The 20570-nt window shown below is 36.1% G+C and overlaps 1 protein-coding gene across 1 annotated transcript in view; it reads left to right on the forward strand.

The window, feature by feature from the left end:
• The window catches only part of PIK3C3 (phosphatidylinositol 3-kinase catalytic subunit type 3), a 166074-nt gene that overhangs the window by 92826 nt on the left and 52678 nt on the right, over positions 1-20570 (forward strand). The window contains exons 12-17 of the mRNA XM_040264327.1: positions 1061-1151; positions 4342-4409; positions 10662-10767; positions 12928-13044; positions 17434-17565; positions 20014-20142. Coding sequence (XP_040120261.1) covers positions 1061-1151; positions 4342-4409; positions 10662-10767; positions 12928-13044; positions 17434-17565; positions 20014-20142 — 643 coding nt within the window. The remainder of the gene's footprint in view (positions 1-1060; positions 1152-4341; positions 4410-10661; positions 10768-12927; positions 13045-17433; positions 17566-20013; positions 20143-20570) is intronic.

Genomic DNA, 20570 nt, shown 5'->3' on the forward strand with positions numbered 1-20570 from the left:
TTAATTGAATTGAAAGTAGGCTATTAACAGTAATAACAGTTAAGAACTCTTACCTCTGTAGCAGACACCAGGAGATGGCCCACTTATATTAAACTTGTTATTAGTAATCCTCTGAGGTAGGTGTTCATATCCCTAATTTAGATATGAAGGACTTAAGAAGTAATTTCCCAAAGTCTTCCATGTTGCAAATTAGGTAGAGTTGACTCCAAAGCCCTTGTTCTTTCTACTTTGCCATTTTTCTTTTCATAAAATCTTAGTTTGACATAAATAGAAACATTTGTATGAGAAATTCTAGGCTTAGTGGTATAAAATTGTTTTGTGAAGAAATCATGAGATTTGTTAGTGACAGAGGACGTCTAGAATTCAGATTATCTGATTAGTACAGTTATTTCGATTATTACATGAGTTCAAGATTATATTTCTGAATTTTTGTTGATGATAATTCTTTTTTTAAAATCTGCTGTTTTTCACTTAGAAGGGAACTGAGAAACGGGGTGGGGGGGGACATTTTTTCTTATATAGACTCCTTTATGTTTTCCTGTTTTTTTAAGAGAGGAGATCCCTTACATTTTCTTCCACTGTACATTAGACGGCTTCAGTCTCTAGGCATGTTTACTTAACTTCATCTTACTTTTGCCACTTGGAGTGTTTTATTAGAACTCTATTTAAGATTTTATGACAGGATGTAAACTATGAACTATAATATCTGCTGGTCATCAATTTGTATGCTTTTTAAAAGATGAGAAAGAGATAGGGGTTGTCTTGTGGCCAAATATATTTGAAACATACTGGCTTAAAGTAAAATGTACTTTTTAAAAACACTGTAGTATTTATTAGAAACTTCAATGTATCCAAACCTGCACATACATCTCAAAGATGAATCACCCATATTCTTTGACTATGGAACCTCTTTCCCAGAATCTAATGTGACTCAGTGCTAACTAGAACACTCTTTAGGAGATGGTACTTTATCCAGACTCAGTTGTGGTGAACTGTGCTGAACATATATATCTTCTCTTATAGAAAGAGGATTTTACATATCAGTGTATTATTTTTTCAGCTCCCAAATTATAACCAGCCCTCTTCCTCCAGTGTCTTCCCCTCCTTCTGCATCTAAAACAAAAGAAAGTTCAGATGGTGAAAATCTGGAGGTGAGTACAGAGCTTTTCAAGTTTTCCGTAGGAGGGATACTGCCAAGTTTTTATGTTGGTCTTGAAAATATTAATTTTGATGAATAATTACAACTTTATGAAATAATTTGGCTTATGATATGTGTTTATAACTTTTCCTTTCAGCAAAAAATGCCATCTTTAGTTCAAGGCATTTTATTGGTACCTTTGGACATGCTAATATAAATGGATTGAAATACAATGTAAAAATAAAGTGGACCTAAATATTTTATTAAGGAAACTCAGAATATTTATTGTTAACACATTTATGAACATTACTGTAGTTGTTGGTGTTTGTAATTACCTTGTAGAAATGTATGACTTTGATACTAGGGAAATACACTAAGCTGCTCTTAAGTTCTTTTAGCTAAGCAGAGTAATTTTTGAGGTAAAACAGGTCTGTATGGCTAATGCTACTCTGAAAATTGTATTTGGGAGTGCATTTGCAGAAGTTCATCCAGTATGTATTGTTGATTTTTATCCCTATGGCTTCTAATTTGAGAAGAACCTTTCATATCCCTGATGTTGAAAATAAGTAATACATGCTTGATATTAGAAAGAGGTTTGTTTTCTTTTAAATGTATATATTCAATATTGTTTCTTTTAGTCAAATTTTAGGAGTTAATGTTGTTAACTGAGTGTCGTTTGTTTTCACTATTAACTGTTAATTATAGTATGCTTGTCTCTGCCTACCTCTTAATATATCAGAAAATATTGAAAAAATTAATTTTATATTACTGGATCATAGAATCCTTAAAGGAGTTCTTTAAGGAACCATTTAGCTCCAGTTTATTTTTCTCTTTCAAAAGGGAATGATTGACTGATTCAGTAATCAGTTCGTTCACATGTGTTTTTTTTTGAGTTCTGTGTACCAGAAATTATTATAGGTGCTAGGGTTGATACAGCAGAGAAGAAAACAGTCAAAATCTTTTCACTTCATGGAATTCATTCTCGTGTTTGAGCTGATGATCATCAATAATATTTATATGCTGTAAAAGAGTAGAAGAAAAATCAGAATAGAATGATAGAGAATGTTGGGGTAGAGTTAGGTGATTGAAATTTTAAAAAGGCTGTTCAGGGAAGGCCTCCCAGGAAAAGTGACATCTTCTGTAAAGATGAAACAGGTGAGGAAACAACTATGTGGTGACCTGGGGGATGAACACTTTAAACAGAGGGAACAAGGACCACTTTTTATGTACTACTGCCCTGAAACATCTAAATGCATTGATCGCTACCTTTTTCTTTGTTTATCAGTACCTTTCAATAGTTGCTTTCCTCTGAGTACAGCTTTTATCCCAGCTCATCATTTTAATCATTCTTCAGTTCCCTTGGCACAGTCTTAACCCTTGATAAGCCTAATTAATTACCTAATTTGTCTGTGCCTTAATACTTCGGAAGAAATCACATAGCCTAGCGTGTTGATATCACCATACATTCATGACCACAAACATCAGGTGGGCGCTCAACACTGTCTGCCTTCCTACATTTCTCTAGATGGTTACTCTCCCTGCTCTACAGTGACTCTCATACCTTCCAGCCCTGTTCTTTATGCCCTGCCTCCCAGTTTCTAGATCACAATTCTGCCTCATTTTTTAATGGAAACAAATAGAAGTCATTAGGTAAAAATGGTTGCCATTTACCATCACTAGATTTATAGATGTGAATCTCTTCCCATTCTTTACTTCTGTTTTCTTAACAATGAAGAATATAACTTCCTTGAAAGATATGCTCTCTTCTTTTCCTGGTAGAAATATTCAGATATGTTAGTATCTCTCATTTTAAAAATTCAGAAATGGAAAAAAAAAAAAACAAAACAAGAAAAATTCCTCCCTAATACCACATCCTTCACAACAGTACCTAATTTTCTTTGTTCTCTTCATAATCAAGTTTCTCAGAGGAGTTGTTTGTACATCTTAACTCTCCTTCCTTTCTTTTTAGTCTTTATTTCACATCATTCAGGGCCTTTGTTCCCATCGTATATTAAAACTTATTTGCTAAAATAAAATAGTAAATGGCTTCAGTGTTTGTGGTTGTGTGTATTTAAATTCCTCCCAGCATTATTCAGGAAAATAAATGACTCCCTTCTTGAAAAGCTGACTTTTTCATGGTTTCAGTGATACCATACATCCCCCATTTTCCTCTTCACCTCTCCAGCCATTCCTTCTTGGTTTCCTTTGTCAGTACTTTCTTGTTGCTTGACATCTTACTGTTCCTCAGGGTACTCATTGCTAGCACATTTCTCTCTCCTGAATTTCAGATTCATATATCCAGATATCTACTTGATTTCTGTTGTATATCTGACAGGCATTTCAAACTTAATATTTCAAAATACAACTCTCTCCCCCAACGCTCTTGCCTCACTTGGAATTTCTGTGATGTAACAAATCAATCCATTTACTAAATCCATAAATTTAGGGGTTGCTGTCAGTTCTTTTTTGTTTCATACATCCTCTCCATCAGCAAGTCCTATCAATTATACTTCCAAAATATTTTAATAATCAATTGTCTCTCTGTCACCATTCAGTCTTCTAGACTACTGTAATAGCATGCTGACTGATCTCAGGTCTGTATTTCTCAGAGCAAATAGAGTCATTTTCAGAAGATGTAAAGCAGATCACCTCACTCTCCTGCTTTAGATCTTTTGTTGAGTATTGATTGCTTTGAAAATAAAATCCATACTCAGTAGTGTGACCTTAAAAGTCTTCATTCACCATTTGGTCTTTGCTTCCCTTTTCAGCCTCCTTTACTTTAGTGTTCACTGTATGTTAGCTACATCGGGCCTTTTAAAAGTTCCTTGAACAGTGAGATTCGGGGCCTTGGTCCATACCATCATGCTGGTTGTGCCTAAACATCACATCCTCATTGCTGCCTCTGACCTTGCAGTCCAAGTTATTTTTATGACTTCCTTTAATGCACCTCTCCTCCACTAAATGTTAAGCTTCCAGTAGAACCAGGAACTCTGAAAACTATGGTGTCCTTAACCTCTCTCACATATTGTCTGGTCTAGAATAAATATTAGATGGATGGTATGGAGAGATAGATAGATGCATAAAAATCTGATCTGTGACATAGATATGTAGGTAAAAACTGATAGGCAAATGTAGACTCTCTTATTTCCCCCTCGTGAATAGCATATGGTAATATATAAATACATTTCTTTTAATTCTTTCAGCAAGATCTGTGTACCTTCTTGATATCAAGAGCCTGCAAAAACTCAACACTGGCTAACTATTTATACTGGTATGTGAAATAATTTTTTATTTTATAATCACTGTTTAGGAGTGTTTTTTCCCAAACTAAACAAAAAGGCAGTTTAAAGTATGAGCAATCATCAAAAACCTATACAGTATTTATATCTAGCTGTGTTTCTTTGCAATTATGCTCATGGGAATGCTTGTTAGCATCACAGTTTTTCTTCCTTTCACTAACTTTCTAGGATCTAAGATAAAACTGGGTAAGTAAACTGATTTTTTTCAGTTTGATGTCTGCTTGCCTTTTATGCTATTTAAATAGTGTAAGTATGATACTTTCTGTAAGTCAGTATTTTCACATTATTTACTAAAATACTGCAGTCATGCTAAAGTAGACAGAATTTGAAGTTACTTATCTCATAGATGAGGAAACTGAGGCAGAGGCATGATGTACCTGAACTTGCTAAAACTTGAGCTGGGATTAGATCATTGATTTCAAAATTTGCCATTTACAGAGTGCTTTCAGTGACCTTTTCTCGTTTGTTCATGTGAAGTTAAATAGGGCAAATGTAAGTATCTCTATTTTACGTGAGAACACGTTTCCTGAATGAGTTGAAGGAAAGAAAGAGGAGCTAAGGTATAGAAAGCTTAACTGACTTACTGAGACACACTTAATATGAAGCATGTCTCATTTTGTCATAGGATTTTAAAGTGTAAAGAACAAGTAGCTTAAGCCACAGGAGAAACACTGTTTTTGGTTCAGTTAAAGAAAGCGCTAAGATTAAACACCAGACAAGAGAACCTTATCCAGTTTTTAGCAAACAAAAGGCAGAGCCAGTTGGGTAAGCTCTATTTGAAGCCTTCTGTACATTTGAGAGAACATTTTTTTTAAACTTCCCGACAAACTTGACATTTTTTTAACTGTAGAAAAGATCCGTGATTTAATCTTACTGCTCAATTTACTGTGTTTAACTCTGTTTTTCTGTTGGTCTTTGTAGTGGGAAGAAAAATAGTTCCATGCTTTTCTTTAGCAATTTAATATAATATTCATAAAACTGCATTTCCCTCACGGTAACTTTCAGTATGTCCTTGAAAATACATCCACAGAATGTTTTGGGTAGTTGTTAATCACCATTTGCCTTTGAAGGGTTTGCTTAGAAATTATTATATTACCAAATCGCTACTATTTCCTTTTAATGCAGCTTCTTGCTTCCTAAAGTTCTCCATATTGCATTTTGAATTCTTAAGTGTATATCTATTAATTGGTGTTAAGGAAAAATATTTCCTCGTAAAAATTTAGGTAAATAATTTAGAGTAAATTAAAATGTGTAGGGCACAGTGCCAAGGTTTTGAGTAAGTACTTTTAAGCCTCGTAGGTATTTAAAAATCAAGGTTTATATATTTTTAAATGTTTTACTAAGAATTCCTTTATAGCTGTATTTACTTCCTTGTAATATTCATGGAAAGTTTCTCTGGCTCATTACTTGCAGTATAGATTAGTCATTTACAGGAGCTGTATGTACATACACTGATTATGTGGTGTTTAAAATTATGTATTCTTTAGATTTGAGTGTAGACCAGATTTCACTATAAAATTTGAAATTAGTTGTGATAAAATCTTTGCTATCTTATTTCAAGTAGGAAGAGTTTTCAAACTGTTCTGAATGCAGCTGAACAGTAGGAAATCTATTAGGTGAACAGTTTTCAGTGAGGCAACAGTTTCTGCTCAGAAAGAGTACTTTGTTTTCTCTACAGATAATAAACAAAGTGAAGCCCTAGCTCCCAGTCTTATAAATGTTCCGTCAAACTTAGATTTGATTTGTGTTCTCCCACTGTATTTCTGATTCACTGATGCAATAGCATGTGCTATGTCTATTCATTCTCTGAGGAGTAATTGTTTTTCCCATGTTTACAGTCCACATATTACATATTCAGAAATAGTCAAGGAGGGAAAGAGCTATTGATGTGGACTTCTGACTTTGGTAGACACTACTTTTGTGATTGTAGCATGAAAATAAGGAAATAATTTCAAGTAGTTGACTTAAAATAATCATTCTTTTCCGTTGAACCTGGGCAGAGTAGTATAAAATATTAATCACATGTAACAGTTTATATGCTTCTCAGTCTAAGCTTACCCTAACAAATGTATTAAAATATAAATTTCCGTTGATTGTGCTATTTCATTTTGAACATTTTGAATTTCCTTGTTCATTTGTTCCCTTTCCATTGATTTAAACAGGATTCCTGCTATAGTTGAATCCTTAGGGGCCTATAATACAGACAATCCTTTTAAAATAAATGATGTCAACCTTTTAAACCACAGAGAAAAGTAATAGCTTCTAATCTGTTAAATACTGAACATCAGGATCTATAAATTGTTCCAGTTTTTTTTTTTTTTTCCTTTTCTATAGCTATTTGAGTATGTTGAAATTAAAAATAAACTTTGGCTGCTTTGACATGTTTTTCTATAACTTTTAAGACCTTTCAAGGTAATAAAGTTTATTTACCTCACAAAATGAGATTGTCAGGAAATAGGTGGCCCGCTGCTGTCATCATACAATGGGTACCCACATAATTTTGTCTGCATTTCTACTTGAAGATGACAGGTTTTAAGGAAGTTCAGTTCAGTCACTCAGTTGTATCTGACACTCTGCAACCCCATGAATCTCAGCACGCCAGGCCTCCCTGTCCATTACCAACTCCCGGAGTTCACTCAGACTCACGTCCATCGAGTCAGTGATGCCATCCAGCCATCTCATCCTCTGTTGTCCCCTTCTCCTCCTGCCCCCAATCCTTCCCAGCATTAGCGTCTTTTCCAATGAGTCAACTCTTCGCATGAGGTGGCCAAAGTATTGGAGTTTCAGCTTCAACATCAGTCCTTCCAGTGAACACTCAGGACTGATCTCCTTTAGAATGGACTGGTTGGATCTCCTTGCAGTCCAAGGGACTCTCAAGAGTCTTCTCCAACACCACAGTTCAAAAGCAGAAGTACATGAGTGCTTTGTAGAATCTTCTTACTGCTGTAAACAGAATTCAGAATTGGTCTTCTTGTCTTAATCTAAGTTTGTCCATCATTTTGGAGATGACACTGTCATTTTTATTTTAGATGGACTTGCCCTTTGTATCAAAACTTTGGCTTGAGTGATTTTGAGAGCTGTTTGTTATGTGACCTTTATCACATGGCTGTAGCCATTGTATTTACTTGACAGTCAACGGGACCTGAACAAAGCAATGGAGCCTGTATATCATGGTCATCTGTATTGCTCATTTAGAAAGGAGTTGCTGTGTAAGTACAGGAAAAGACAATGAATATACTAACATGACAGAGATAATAAAGACTTCAAAGGATTATTGTTGTTCAGTCACCAAGTACGGTCCAACTCTTCATGACCCCAAGGACTGCAGCATGCCTGGCTTCTCTGTTCCTCACCATCTCCGGGAATTTGCCCAAGTTCACATCCAGTGAATTGGTGATGCCATCCAACCATCTCATCCTCTGTCACCCTCTTCTCCTTCTGCCTTCGGTCTTTCCCAGCATCAGGGTCTTTTCCAAAGAGTCAGCTGTTCGCATCAGATGGCCAAAGTATTGGAGCTTCAGCTTCCACTTCAGTCCTTCCAAGGAGTATTCAGGGTTGACTTCCTTTAAGATTGACTGATTTGATCTCCTTCTTGCTTTCCAAGGGACTCCCAAGGTGATGGAGATAGTAAAGACTTCACTATTCCATACTGAGGCTTTGCTACATACATACTAAGGTGATGGAGATGGTAAAGACTTTAAAGAGTTATTAATTTTTTTTAATTTCATTTTAAATTTGTTTGTGTCCTGTGGCTATGGAAGGACACATATGAATCCTGTGGCTTTCTTTGTTCAAGATTTATTTTTGGTTTCTAACTCTTTGTCAGGAACATAAAGTAAGTGTAGTGTCATGGTCTAGTTTTTTATACTACTTTACCGAAAATTCTAGGTTATACAGCTCTGAGGACTTCTAGATCACCTGTTATTATCATGGTATAGCATGGCACTGGGAAGTCAGTAGGAGAAGGTGCTTAACTTTTATCAGCCTTTAAAATATTTCTGTGTATAAGACTATATTGCATATGTCAGGGGCCACTAAATATTTTTTAAGATACAGAATCTGGCATCAGTTTCTTTATAACTTCTAAAGGGAGCTAAGAGTAAGTTGTGAAACAGTGATGAGGTAACATTATCCGCAGAAGTTGTTATGAGAGGTTGTGCCTGTTCTGGGACGTCAGAGAAGAAAGAAGTTTTTAGTGTTTAAGAGTTCCGGGAAGCGATGGAGTGTCCCTGTGTTTCAGGTGTGGGCAGAATCAGGAAGGATGGAGGCGGGAAGGTATTTCAGGACAGTACTACAACATGAGCAAAAGCACAAAGTGGGGTAGGAGAGTTGAGCTGACTAGAGTGTGAATGCATTCACTGGAGACAGTGGAAGTTGAACCAGAAACTTGGGGCCTCAGAGAGTTGTTTTTAAATAGAGGGAACTGTTGGTGTTTTTGTTAATATCAGTGGGGCATGATGAAGGTAGTTTAAAGAAGAAAACTTTAGGATGATTATATTGATCAAAAAAGTGTTTGTTTTTAGAGTTAGAGAAGCTGGTTAAAAGATATCTGCTGATTGATTCCAGACAGGGCTGTGTCGTAGTGTAGAACAATTAAAAGAAGTATTTTACAGGAAAAAAATCAACACAGCCTGGTGACTAAGTGAGCATAGGTGTTTGAAATGGGGGAATGTGACTTAGGCTTGGCGCTAGATCTGCAGACCACAAATTAAACACAAAGTGCCAGTAATAGTTTTAAGTAGAACCTGTGTTCGCTGGTTTGGTTACAACCTCACCACTTTTTTCTTATTTTTCTTGTATTCAGGTGATCCAAACTGTAGCCCAAGTGCCTGAAATGTTGATAATGCCTTAAATTGAGATAGAAAAATCATTCATTTAGTGTGATAGCTTCAGTTTTACACATGTTCAGTTATAAATGACGCGCAGTTTCTTGAAAAGGGGATCTACTTCTTGAAAACTAGGGTAGATGAATGTAAAAGCAGACCACCTTAAGTATTCTGTCCAGGCACAGAAGTGCTAATGGTATAGTGCAAACAAGACAGATAAACTCTCTGTTCTCATGAAGCGTACCTTCTAGGTCGTTGAATATTTCTTTCTAGACATACTGTAAAGGAAAATAATAAGCCCTGTGATTTGAGATTTGTGACGTACCATCAGTTAAGGAGGTTAAGAAGTTTCATGTGCTTTTTAAAAGGTCAAACAGTGTGAGAGAGTAAGGTTAGTAGAAAGAATTCTGGCCTTGGAGTCCAGAATTCCGGATTCTGATTTCAACTCTTCAGTGAACTAATTGTATCACCGTGGGCAAGATACAACCACCTCTAAGTTTTACTATTGATAAAACAAGCAAGTTTCAAACTGTACATCATGATCCACTTGAAATCAATTTTAAGGCTCACAATCTAGCTTGTGTTATTTAAAGAAAAATGAAATAGAACAATAACATATTAACATTCATAGAATATTGCTTTGTGAAACTTTTTCAGCATTATGCGTCTGTATGGACACATGGGCTCTGTGCAACAAGTAATGATATAAAATGCATGTCAGTATGGCTTGTTCCAGTAATAATTGAAAACACTGGATTAGACAACCTCTAAAATGTAATCCAGGTCATTGTTTATATAATTATATGAATCATATCAGCAGTGTCGGTTTAAGAATATATTTATTTTTTTAAATCTCTAAAATCACAGTTTTATGATGGAAACATTTGAACATTTTATATGGAATTTTAAGAAATGAATAATTTGGGTGGGAAAGGGAATAATAAAATTTTATTTTTTAATTATTTTAATAATATAAAAAGGTTCAGATTTTCCCCCCCCCCCCAGAATAAGAGAGCCTTATGTAATACCAAAAATATTACATAAATTTTAAAAATATTTTTGTTCATGAGTTACTTGGTAGATTTGAGAGCTTATATGATTTCTGAAGATGTTAATGCTCTATGTACCTCATAAAGAATTAGGAGAAAATGCTCATTTTGATCCCAAAATTTTTAGAAAATCTAGGATATTTTACAAATTAAGGCATCCTTTTACTAATTTATCGTTTACAGAAGGTTTTATGTGTTGTTCCTTAATTTTCAGATTTTAAAAGAGTGATGATAAAATGTTTCATTACTCATTATTTTTGCAAATGTGAATCTTTTAATAGAAAGGCATAAATAAAATGAATCTGTGTTTCATTTCACACTTATATGAATGACTTAACCTATTTTTAAGGTATGTGATAGTGGAATGTGAAGATCAAGATACTCAGCAGAGAGATCCAAAGACCCATGAAATGTACTTGAATGTTATGAGACGGTTCAGCCAAGCATTGTTGAAGGTAACCATTTAATGTATGGATTGGCATATACAGTCCATGGGCCCTATCTGGCCCATTGCCTGTTTTGGTATGGTCTATGAGCTAAACATGGGAAATAGATGGGGAAACAGTGGAAACAGTGTCAGACTTTGTTTTGGGGGGCTTCAAAATCACTGCAGATGGTGATTGCAGCCATGAAATTAAAAGACGCTACTCCTTGGAAGAAAAGTTATGACCAACCTAGGTAGCATATTGAAAAGCAGAGACATTACTTTGCCAACAAAGGTCCGTCTAGTCAAGGCTATGGTTTTTCCAGTAGTTACGTATGGATGTGAGAGTTGGAGTGTGAAGAAGGCTGAGCTCTGAAGAATTGATGCTTTTGAACTGTGGTGTTGGAGAAGACTCTTGAGAGTCCCTTGGACTCCAAGGAGATCCAACTAGTCCATTCTGAAGGAGATCAACCCTGGGTGTTCTTTGGAAGGAATGATGCTGAAGCTGAAACTCCAGTACTTTGGCCACCTCATGCGAAGAGTTGACTCATTGGAGAAGACCCTAATGCTGGGAGGGATTGAGGGCAGGAGGAAAAGGGGACGACAGAGGATGAAATGGCTGGATGACTCGATGGACATGAGTTTGAGTGAACTCTGGGAGTTGGTGATGGACAGAGAGGCCTGGCGTGCTGCGATTCATGGGGTCGCAGAGAGTCGGACACAACTGAGCGACTGAACTGAACTGATGAGCTAAACATTGCTTTTTATTTTTAAATAATTGGGAAAAGTCACAAGAAGAGTAATACTTTGTGACGCATTCAAATTATGTCAAATTCACAAGTCAGTCTTCATAAGTAATATTTTATTGAGACATAGTTATGCTCATTTGCTTTCATATTGTTTGTCACCACTTTGACTACATTAGGAGTAAATAGCCAGAATGGAAATTCTGTAGTCAACAACACCCAAAGTAGTTAATCCTTGGCCCTTTATAGAAAGTTTGTTGACCCCTAAGTTAATGAAAAAAACCTGTTGCTGGAACCAAAAAAACCCCAAATCTTTACTCTTTTGTTTCACTCTCTGTTTTCAATTTTTATTTTTAAGACTACGCTTTAACCTGTGAGCCACCAGGGAAGCCCTAAGACTGGGAACATTTACATAAATCTGTCAGTGGTCATATTGCAGATACTTTACATGACTTCTGTTTTTGCTTTTACATTTTCTAGAGATCTGTAGGCGTTTTTTACCTGGTGTTCTTGTGATTGTTAAGGCAGTGTCTCAGTTCAGCCAGCAGAGGGTGCATGGGCCATGAAAAAAAATTGTCACAACAGTTCCTGATTTGCTGTAGAAATATTTCGCTTCATAGCATCTTTATCTGCTGTTTCATGTTCCATTTAAATTGTCTTGAAATTTACATCACATCTTATTGAGCTCTTGAGAATAAACTTTTTTTATAGTTCTCAGAGCCCATAGATTTGCTATATCTAAACTGATTGGAAAATAAGCAGTTGGTCCTCTCTTCTAATCTCAATTCTGTCACTTATAGCCTTTGTCATCCTCTGAGGCAATTAGGTCTCTCTGAGAATAAATTTCAGTCTTTTAAATAAAGATACATAATTGCCAGGCTGCTTCTTTCAGTGTAATTGGAGAAATTAAATGAGAAAGTGTTATTTTATAATATTTTATGAACTGAGAATTACTATATAAGACTTCATAGCATTGGTTTTATGGCTTTTATTTTACTAAGCTAGCATATTATATTGCTATTTGAGAACTTTCTTTTAAGGATTTAATTTGTTCCTTGAAGATAGTATTGTTTCTACTATATGCCCAGAACATTTTTGAAGAAATTATAAGCGTCCAGATATTTATTGAATCAGTCAGTGAATACACTTTGGGTCAGTAAATTTTGTCTTGTCACACACTTGCATGTGGGAAAAAACTTGCAATTTTTGATAGATTAGTATTCATTGACAACTCAAATAATTTTCAATTGTAGAAGAATTGGTGGTGTTTAAGATAACAGGCTTCTCATTATCTCTGAATCAAGATTTTTTTTCAGTATTACTTTGTGTTGAAGTAATTATTAATAATTACTTAGTTATTAATAAATAAAGGTCACCCATGCTATTGAAGAAACTGATCATTATGCTATATAGAATTAACTTTTCTTTCCTTTGAATTCCTTCAGGGTGATAAGTCTGTCCGAGTTATGCGTTCTCTGCTGGCTGCACAACAGACTTTTGTAGATCGGCTGGTGCACCTAATGAAGGCAGTGCAGCGTGAAAGTGGAAATCGTAAGAAAAAGGTAAACCTTCTGGCTTTGCTTTCTGTTTATGCTTAGAGGTGGTGGTTTAGTCACTAAGTCATATCCGACTCTTTGTGATCCCATGGATTGTAGCCTGCCAGTCTCCTCTGTCCATGGGATTTCCCAGGCAAGAATACTGAAGTAGGTTGCCATTTCCTTCTCTCGCAGATCTTTCTGACCCAGGGATCAAACCTGGGTCTCTTGCATTGCAGGCAGATTAACAACATTAATCTCACTGTACACCTTCACCAGAACTCTTAGGTGACCAGTAGATCTCAACAGTGGGCTTAAAATATTCAGGAAACCATGTTGTAAACAGATATGTTACCATGCAGGCTTTGTTCTTCATTTAAGAGCAAGCAATTGATTTAGCATAACTCTTAAGGGCCTTAGGATTTTTGAAATGGGAGGTAAGTGTTGGCTTCAACTTCAGCCCCTAACCAGAGCATCAGCCTGCCCTTTGAAGCTTTGAAGCCAGGCATTGACTTCTCCTTTTGAGCTATGAAAGTCCTAGATGGCATTCTTCCAATAAAAGGCTGTGTCATCTGCAGTGAAAAATCTGTTGTTTAGTGTAGTAGCAACTTTAGTTAATTATTTCTGCCAGATTCTCTGGATAACCTTGCTGCATCTTCTACATCTGCACTTGCTGCTTCATCTTGCATTTTCATGCTATGGAGATGACTTCTTTCCTTAAACCTCATGTGCCAACCTCTGCTAGCTTCAACTTTTTCTTCTGCAGTTTTCTCACCACTTTCAGCCTTCACAGCCTTGTATTTGCCACATATTGCAGAACACATATTGTTTTGCCTGTGTTTTAAATCAGACAGTCCCAAATGTAGTGTTAACATTGGCTAAAACTCTTTTCAGACATTTTTTCATGATGATAATAAAAGACAAACTTAGTTTTTATTTACATAGTTTTACTAGAAACATGCCCCCACATTTTAGTACAAGGCCAAGATGATGCTCCACCACCATTATTTGTGTTATTACCAGGAATAATGAAATGGCTACAGTTAATAATTTAAAATCAAAAGGAATGCTTTTCCATCCCTCATAATGAAGTTGGGAGAGACTTGTCTTGGTGAGTCCAACAGTGGTAAATGTGTCACAAGGGAATCCATGAGTTAGGTTTCAGATGGTAAAACAGATACTAATACTGTTGCTACCTTCTTTCCTTTGCTGATATCATTTAGGAAAAATTCTCTTGATTGAAGTCTTTGAATCTAGATGTTTGAGTTCTAATAAAAATACATTAATTCCACATTTAAAAACAGATTAAAGCTTTTATTTTGAATGTTAAATATTATCTTTTACTTCATAATTCTTTAGATTATAATATATATTCTGTAAAAATATATTGCATGTCTACTGTGTGCCAAGCACTCTTTCTAGAGTCTGGGATACAGTGGTGAATATAAAAATCCCTACCCTTTATAATGTAAGGAGCTTACATTCCTGTTGGAGGAAAAAGTTAACAAAATAAATAAAATATATTATATGCTATATAGTGTGTTGGGGGCCAGCGTGAGGAACTCCGCCCATGGCAAAGGTCATGAGGAAGGAGGCTTGGCATATGCAAAGGCGTGATCAAGCCTCAGGAAACTCCCTGTTCCCGAGCATCTACCCCAAAACCAGAGTCTGTTTTATGTTCTCCCCCATAACCATTTCTCTCGGAGAAGGAGTAAACGTGCAGCTCCAAGGCAATAAAAATTCCTGGGCGTGACAAGAGTGTTTCAGCTTAGATTCCTCTGAAGGTTATCTAGCCTGCCTGTATAGGTTCATCCAGCCACATGTGATTGTTTACAGCCTCCCAATCTGAGAGGCACGAGATGTTTTAGACTTACTAAAGGCAAATTCTTTTGGGGAGTTAGAAATTATTAGTATAGTGGGTTGGTTAGGAATTATATTGGTGAAGGGTTTTTCATTTGTTGTGTCAATAATTGCTGCTAATTCCCTGCTCTGGGTGGGACAAGTATGTCTTAGGTCAAACCTCTCTGCTGACAGACTAGCTTGTGTGACAGGATTATCCATCCATACTCCTGCCACATGATTGTTTACTACCTCTCAACCATAAACAGCACAGAGAGTTTTGGAGTATTTTGAAAGTCTTAATTAGCATAGGGCTTTTCTCATTGTTGAGTCAATGATTGCCGCCAGGCCTCCATATCCTTAGGCACCTGGGAATATATTAATCAATGTATTTGGAATATAGAAAAGGAAATATAGTAGTTTTTGATGTTAGCAATACTAGACTTTTTGAGTTAATGAATTTTCTCTTTTGTAGTAGATCACTGTACTTTGTTATAAATCACTGTGTCCTTGTTATGTAAAAATGTAACTTCATCACTATCTTAAGACTAAATAGATCTTAAGGGGAACATTGGTAAAAGGATTTTCATTTGTTGGGCTGATGTTTGCTGCTAAATCTCCATATTCCCTGCCCGTATAATGAATATAACTAACATATAGGTGAAATAAGTATTAACCTTTAAGATTAATCCTGTTAACCTTGGGTTAAATAAATTCCTTTCTTGATTGTAACTCACTACACCCTCACCCTATAGGAATGCAACTTTATCTGGAGGGTGGTGCCTGGTTTAAGAAAAAACACCCTTGGAAGAAATAAGGTTTTTGGTTATCAGAAAGAAAGGATCATAGAATGTCAGCAGGTCTCACTCATGGCCAGAAGATGATGTAATATCCCTAAGACCTTTTTTGTTATACATTTATGTGAAGCACCTGATTTTGATAAAGGTCAGGACTGCTGACCCCCACGTGACTCTTTATTCATCCCTATGTGTAACAAAAGGTATATAAGCAAACCCCAAAATAAAGAAATCGGATCAGTTTCCGGAAAGACTGATTCCACCATGTCGCTTCTTTCTTGTTCCCGTTTCTCTGGTTGAATTCCCATCTGGATTCAGCCTCCTTTTCTCCACTACACTATCTGCTACTACACTATCCGTTTCTGATCTCTCTCTATATCTGTAATTAAATATGTATTTTTCCAAAGACGCCGACGCCATCCCCACCTTCGAATTCCCTGGATCCACCGGGGCTGGACCCCGGCAATAGTGTCTTATGCTATTGAGGAAAATAAAGCAGGAAAGGGGAATAGGTAGTGCCTGGTTCAAGTATTAAGGCAGTGTTTCATTTCTCAATGGAATGATCATGAAGGCCTCACTAAGAGTTGACATTTGGACAAAAACCTGAAGCAAGTTGGGGAGCACACCATGTGAATACCTAGAGAAGACTGTTTCAGCAAGAGGAACGGCAAGCACCAAGGCCCTGATGTGGGAGCATGTGTGATATGTTTGAGAAATAGGAAGAAGTGCAGTGTATTTAGTCAAGTTTTCTCCCCATGAAAACAAGCTTACCTATTTAAAGAATGCTAGACTCACAAGGTTTCCCAAGTGGTGCAAGTGGTAAAGAATCTGCCTGCTAATGCAGGAGATGCAAGGAAGGTGGGTTCCCTGGACAGAGCAGCCTGGTGGGCTACAGTCCATGAGGTTGCAAAGAGTTGGACAGACTGAGCATACACACGTGCGCACACACACACACTCTCAATCTCTCTCTCACACAGCTTTCCAAGAAAATAGATTGTCCTTTTGAAATTGAATAGGTGGGCTTGGTCTAAACATTATAGATGCTGCTAAGTGAGAAGACTGTTTCATCATGACTTGAACTGCTCAGTTTCTGACATCTTAGCTTAATGCAGTATGTATGTGAGCTAAAGAAAATGAGTAAATGATTATAATAGTTTGAGCAAGCTCTGGGAGTTGGTGATGGATATGGAAGCCTGGCGTGTTGCAGTCCATGGGGTCACAGAGTTGGACACAACTGAACTGAACCTGATATCTTAGTAAAAGTTTCATCAGATAGAATCAATGAATAGTAAAATGTAGAGTCCAAGTTCCTCCAAGTAAATTGAGTTTACTTTTTAAACCCAAAATACGCAGTGAAACAGCTAATAAAATTCTTGCTTAATATCTGGTCATGTGAAATTAAGCTTCAAATGAAATTAGTCTCTTTGTGACTTCATAAGTCCTTTTAAAGCAGAAATTATATCTTTAAGTCCAGCCTGAGAATATCCCTGATTCTCAGTTGCAGCAAGAGAAGCATACTCCCTGACCTCTGAGAGTCAGCATTTCATGGGTCAGGGGATCGTGCCTTACAAAGTGTGCCACTGTTATTATCAGGTGGATTATAAGTGCTTTTCTCTCACACATACTAACTCCTTTATGTTATGTTACTTCACATAGACTTTTATGGTGCTTTGCAAATATTTTAACGTTAATGTTCTCAGTCTTTTACGTCCTTACCATATGCTTTAAAAGTCACTTTTCCATTGTAACCTAATTAGTACTTTATAACTTGTTCTCCTAGAATGAGAGACTACAGGCATTGCTTGGAGACAATGAAAAGATGAACTTGTCCGATGTGGAACTCATCCCACTGCCTTTAGAACCTCAGGTGAAAATTAGAGGAATAATTCCAGAAACAGCTACATTGTTTAAGGTAATTGTGGTGGATCTTTGATATCTATGACTGGAGCTGATTCTTTAAAACTGTATCAGAGACTCTACTTTTGGGAAAAAAAATGCCTTTTATTTATCTGTGTTTTAAGATCTTTTTGTAATACCTGTGGACATTTTTATGTGAAATGTATGAAGTATTTTTATATCACTGGGTTTTTTAATATTTAATTCTTTGAACTATTTATTAATCAGAGCCACACCTGTCTTTTCCCATGTAAGCTTAAAAAATAAATTGAATTGCACACTTAGGCATTTACTTTATAAGTTCCTGTGGTTAGATAAGAATTCCAGTTACCCTTTTATAAAATTTTTCAATTTGGTATCTGTTCCTATGACTTAAATATTTTCTTATCTTTTTAAGTGGTAATTCTCTTTAGTCCATAACAGCATGTACCTGGCTTTCTTTTGGCTGGCCACCACTTGGATAGTTAGAAAGGACTGGAGGCAGCTGCCTTCTCTAAGCAGACCAAAGCGCTGAGATCATTCCTTGTGAAGCTTCATCGAGACATGATATTATAGGTTGTCTGATTCTAGGGTTGGAAAAGGGGGAAGTTGCATTGGAATATTACTTTCTATTGGGTAAGAAAGGCCTCATAGATCTTTCCTTTGGATATATTTTCAAAAGGGTATGATTACAATAAGAAATAGTTCAGATTTTTTTTAAGGGTGTGATTTGAAAGGCAGCCTTTGGCAGCCCAGCATGCACAACTGCAATATGTTTCAAAAAGCAGTACTTTAACCTTACTGCATGTTATGGACTGATAGTGTCTATTCTTCTAAAAATTATTCTATTGTATCAGTTTTTAAATGTTGTTTGCAACCTGTTTAGTTGGTTTTAAGACTCACTGAGTTATAAACCTGCAATTTAAAAAATGCTGGTTATAGGAGAGAGAATGCAAGTATTTCTTTGTTCATGCTGCTAAGTCACTTGAGTCATGTTTGACTCTGTATGACCCCATAGACAGCAGCCCACCAGGCTCCCCCATCCCTGGGATTCTCCAGGCAAGAACACTGGAGTGGGTTGCCATTTCCTTCTCCAATGCAGGAAAGTGAAAAGTGAAAGTGAAGTCACTCAGTCATGTCTGACTCTTAGTGACCCCATGGACTGCAGCCTACCAGGCTCCTCCGTCCATGGGATTTTCCAGGCAAGAGTACTGGAGTGGGCTGCTATTGCCTTCTCCAGTAGAACTCCCAAATAAGATCTGCTTCTAATATTTTCATTCCCTTTAGGACTAACCAAGAACAGTGTTTTATCATTTTTTAGCAAACAGGATGAAAAAGAATGTTTAAGACATAGAGCCGGAGTTGTAAGAGTGCAGTATGAGAATCTGTCACCATTGTTAGGTAGATTCTGGATGCATTTTTTTTCCTTAAATAATTTTATAATTATGTCATATATACAAAGTATAGATGGTCAGTAAGATATCATGGGATATCTTTTTAATCCTAATGTTCAATTCTGAATTTTTTCTTTTAGCCTTTATTAAATAAGTGAACATTCTTGAAAATTCTGAATTGGAGTTTAGGACTAATGGTTCTAGGGCGTTTACTGCATAACTCTAGGATTATAATTCTTAACCATTTGAGGGTCATGAGTTTAAGAGTCCAATGAAAGTGATGGATTGGATATTTTAGAAAGTTACCCATAATGCTTGTACATACACTGAAATGTCTACACAGAGTTGTAGCAGAATCCGTGAATTCTTGTTGCCCTTCTATGAACTCCTTAGAGCTTAAAAGTTTATGGACTTAGTTTTCAATATTTTTAGACAGTATTTTGTTAGACCCTAGCTTAAGAACAAAAGCTAGATCTCTGTGGGGAGTGAGCCCCTTAAGGCACTGGGATTAGTGCCCTAGTTATCCTTAGATTGTCATATGTTTACACTAGATTTCAGATGTACTCTAAATTTCAAAATCAGGTCCAAATCGGAATAGGGAAGTTACAACAAGAACATCTTGCATATCATTTATCTTTAGGAATTTTGCTTCCAGTTGTTTTCTTGAGTGTTTGTGAGTAGGGTACAGGGATAAAATATATTTACCCTGAGGTGATCAAAGGATACTACAACTATTTGAAGTTTTACTTCACTAGAGGTTGTAGTTTCTAAACTTAAATTCTTTGAAGGATTTTTGATGCCTTTCCCCTACATTTTATAGTGAAGTTTTCAAACATACAGCAAAGTTGAAAGGCTTTCACAGTAAACAACTATACACTCACTTTTTCAATTCTGTTAGTAACATTTTACTGTACTTTTTTCGTCACACACCTGTTCATCCCTCTATCTGATACTTTTTATGCTATTATTTCTCATGGTCTATAGAAATTAATATTATTTGCTTTGTCAGACTCATTTCTTTTCTTTAGATTATTATAGCTTTTTCTACATTTCTATCTTATATAATTTGAAAATAATATTTTTATTTCCAGAGTGCTCTTATGCCTGCACAGTTATTCTTTAAGACTGAAGATGGAGGCAAATATCCAGTTATATTTAAGCATGGGGATGATTTACGCCAAGATCAACTTATTCTCCAAATCATTTCACTCATGGACAAGGTGAGCATAACCTTATGTTGGTAGGGAACATGTTTTCATTTCAGAAATCAATGGTTTAGTACAATCCTGGAGAGCTAAAGAATCTCCACTTGATCTTGAACAAATGTAGTTGTTATAGTATTACTGTAGATGGCTCTTAAGATGAGTATAAAATGAAACTGCATGTGTTCCTTTTTATAAAAACTTTTTCACAGTTCTTTCAGTGTTGGATTTAGTAATTTTCTTCCTCTTAGTCAATTAAATCTTCTTTCTTAAATCCTGTTTCTGTCCATGGATTTTAAAGAAACATATTTGTTTTCATTTCCTTATTTGGAGTCATAAAATACTTCATGGCCAGTAAGGCCTGCATAAATCCTTAGGAGGAACCCTCTATCAGTGAAAACTGACAGTGATTTAGAAAAAGATAAAGAGATGTATTAAACTGCTAT

This window comes from Oryx dammah, unplaced genomic scaffold, assembly GCF_014754425.2.
Source record: "Oryx dammah isolate SB20612 unplaced genomic scaffold, SCBI_Odam_1.1 HiC_scaffold_22, whole genome shotgun sequence".
In the NCBI taxonomy this organism is placed as follows: Eukaryota; Metazoa; Chordata; class Mammalia; order Artiodactyla; family Bovidae; genus Oryx; species Oryx dammah.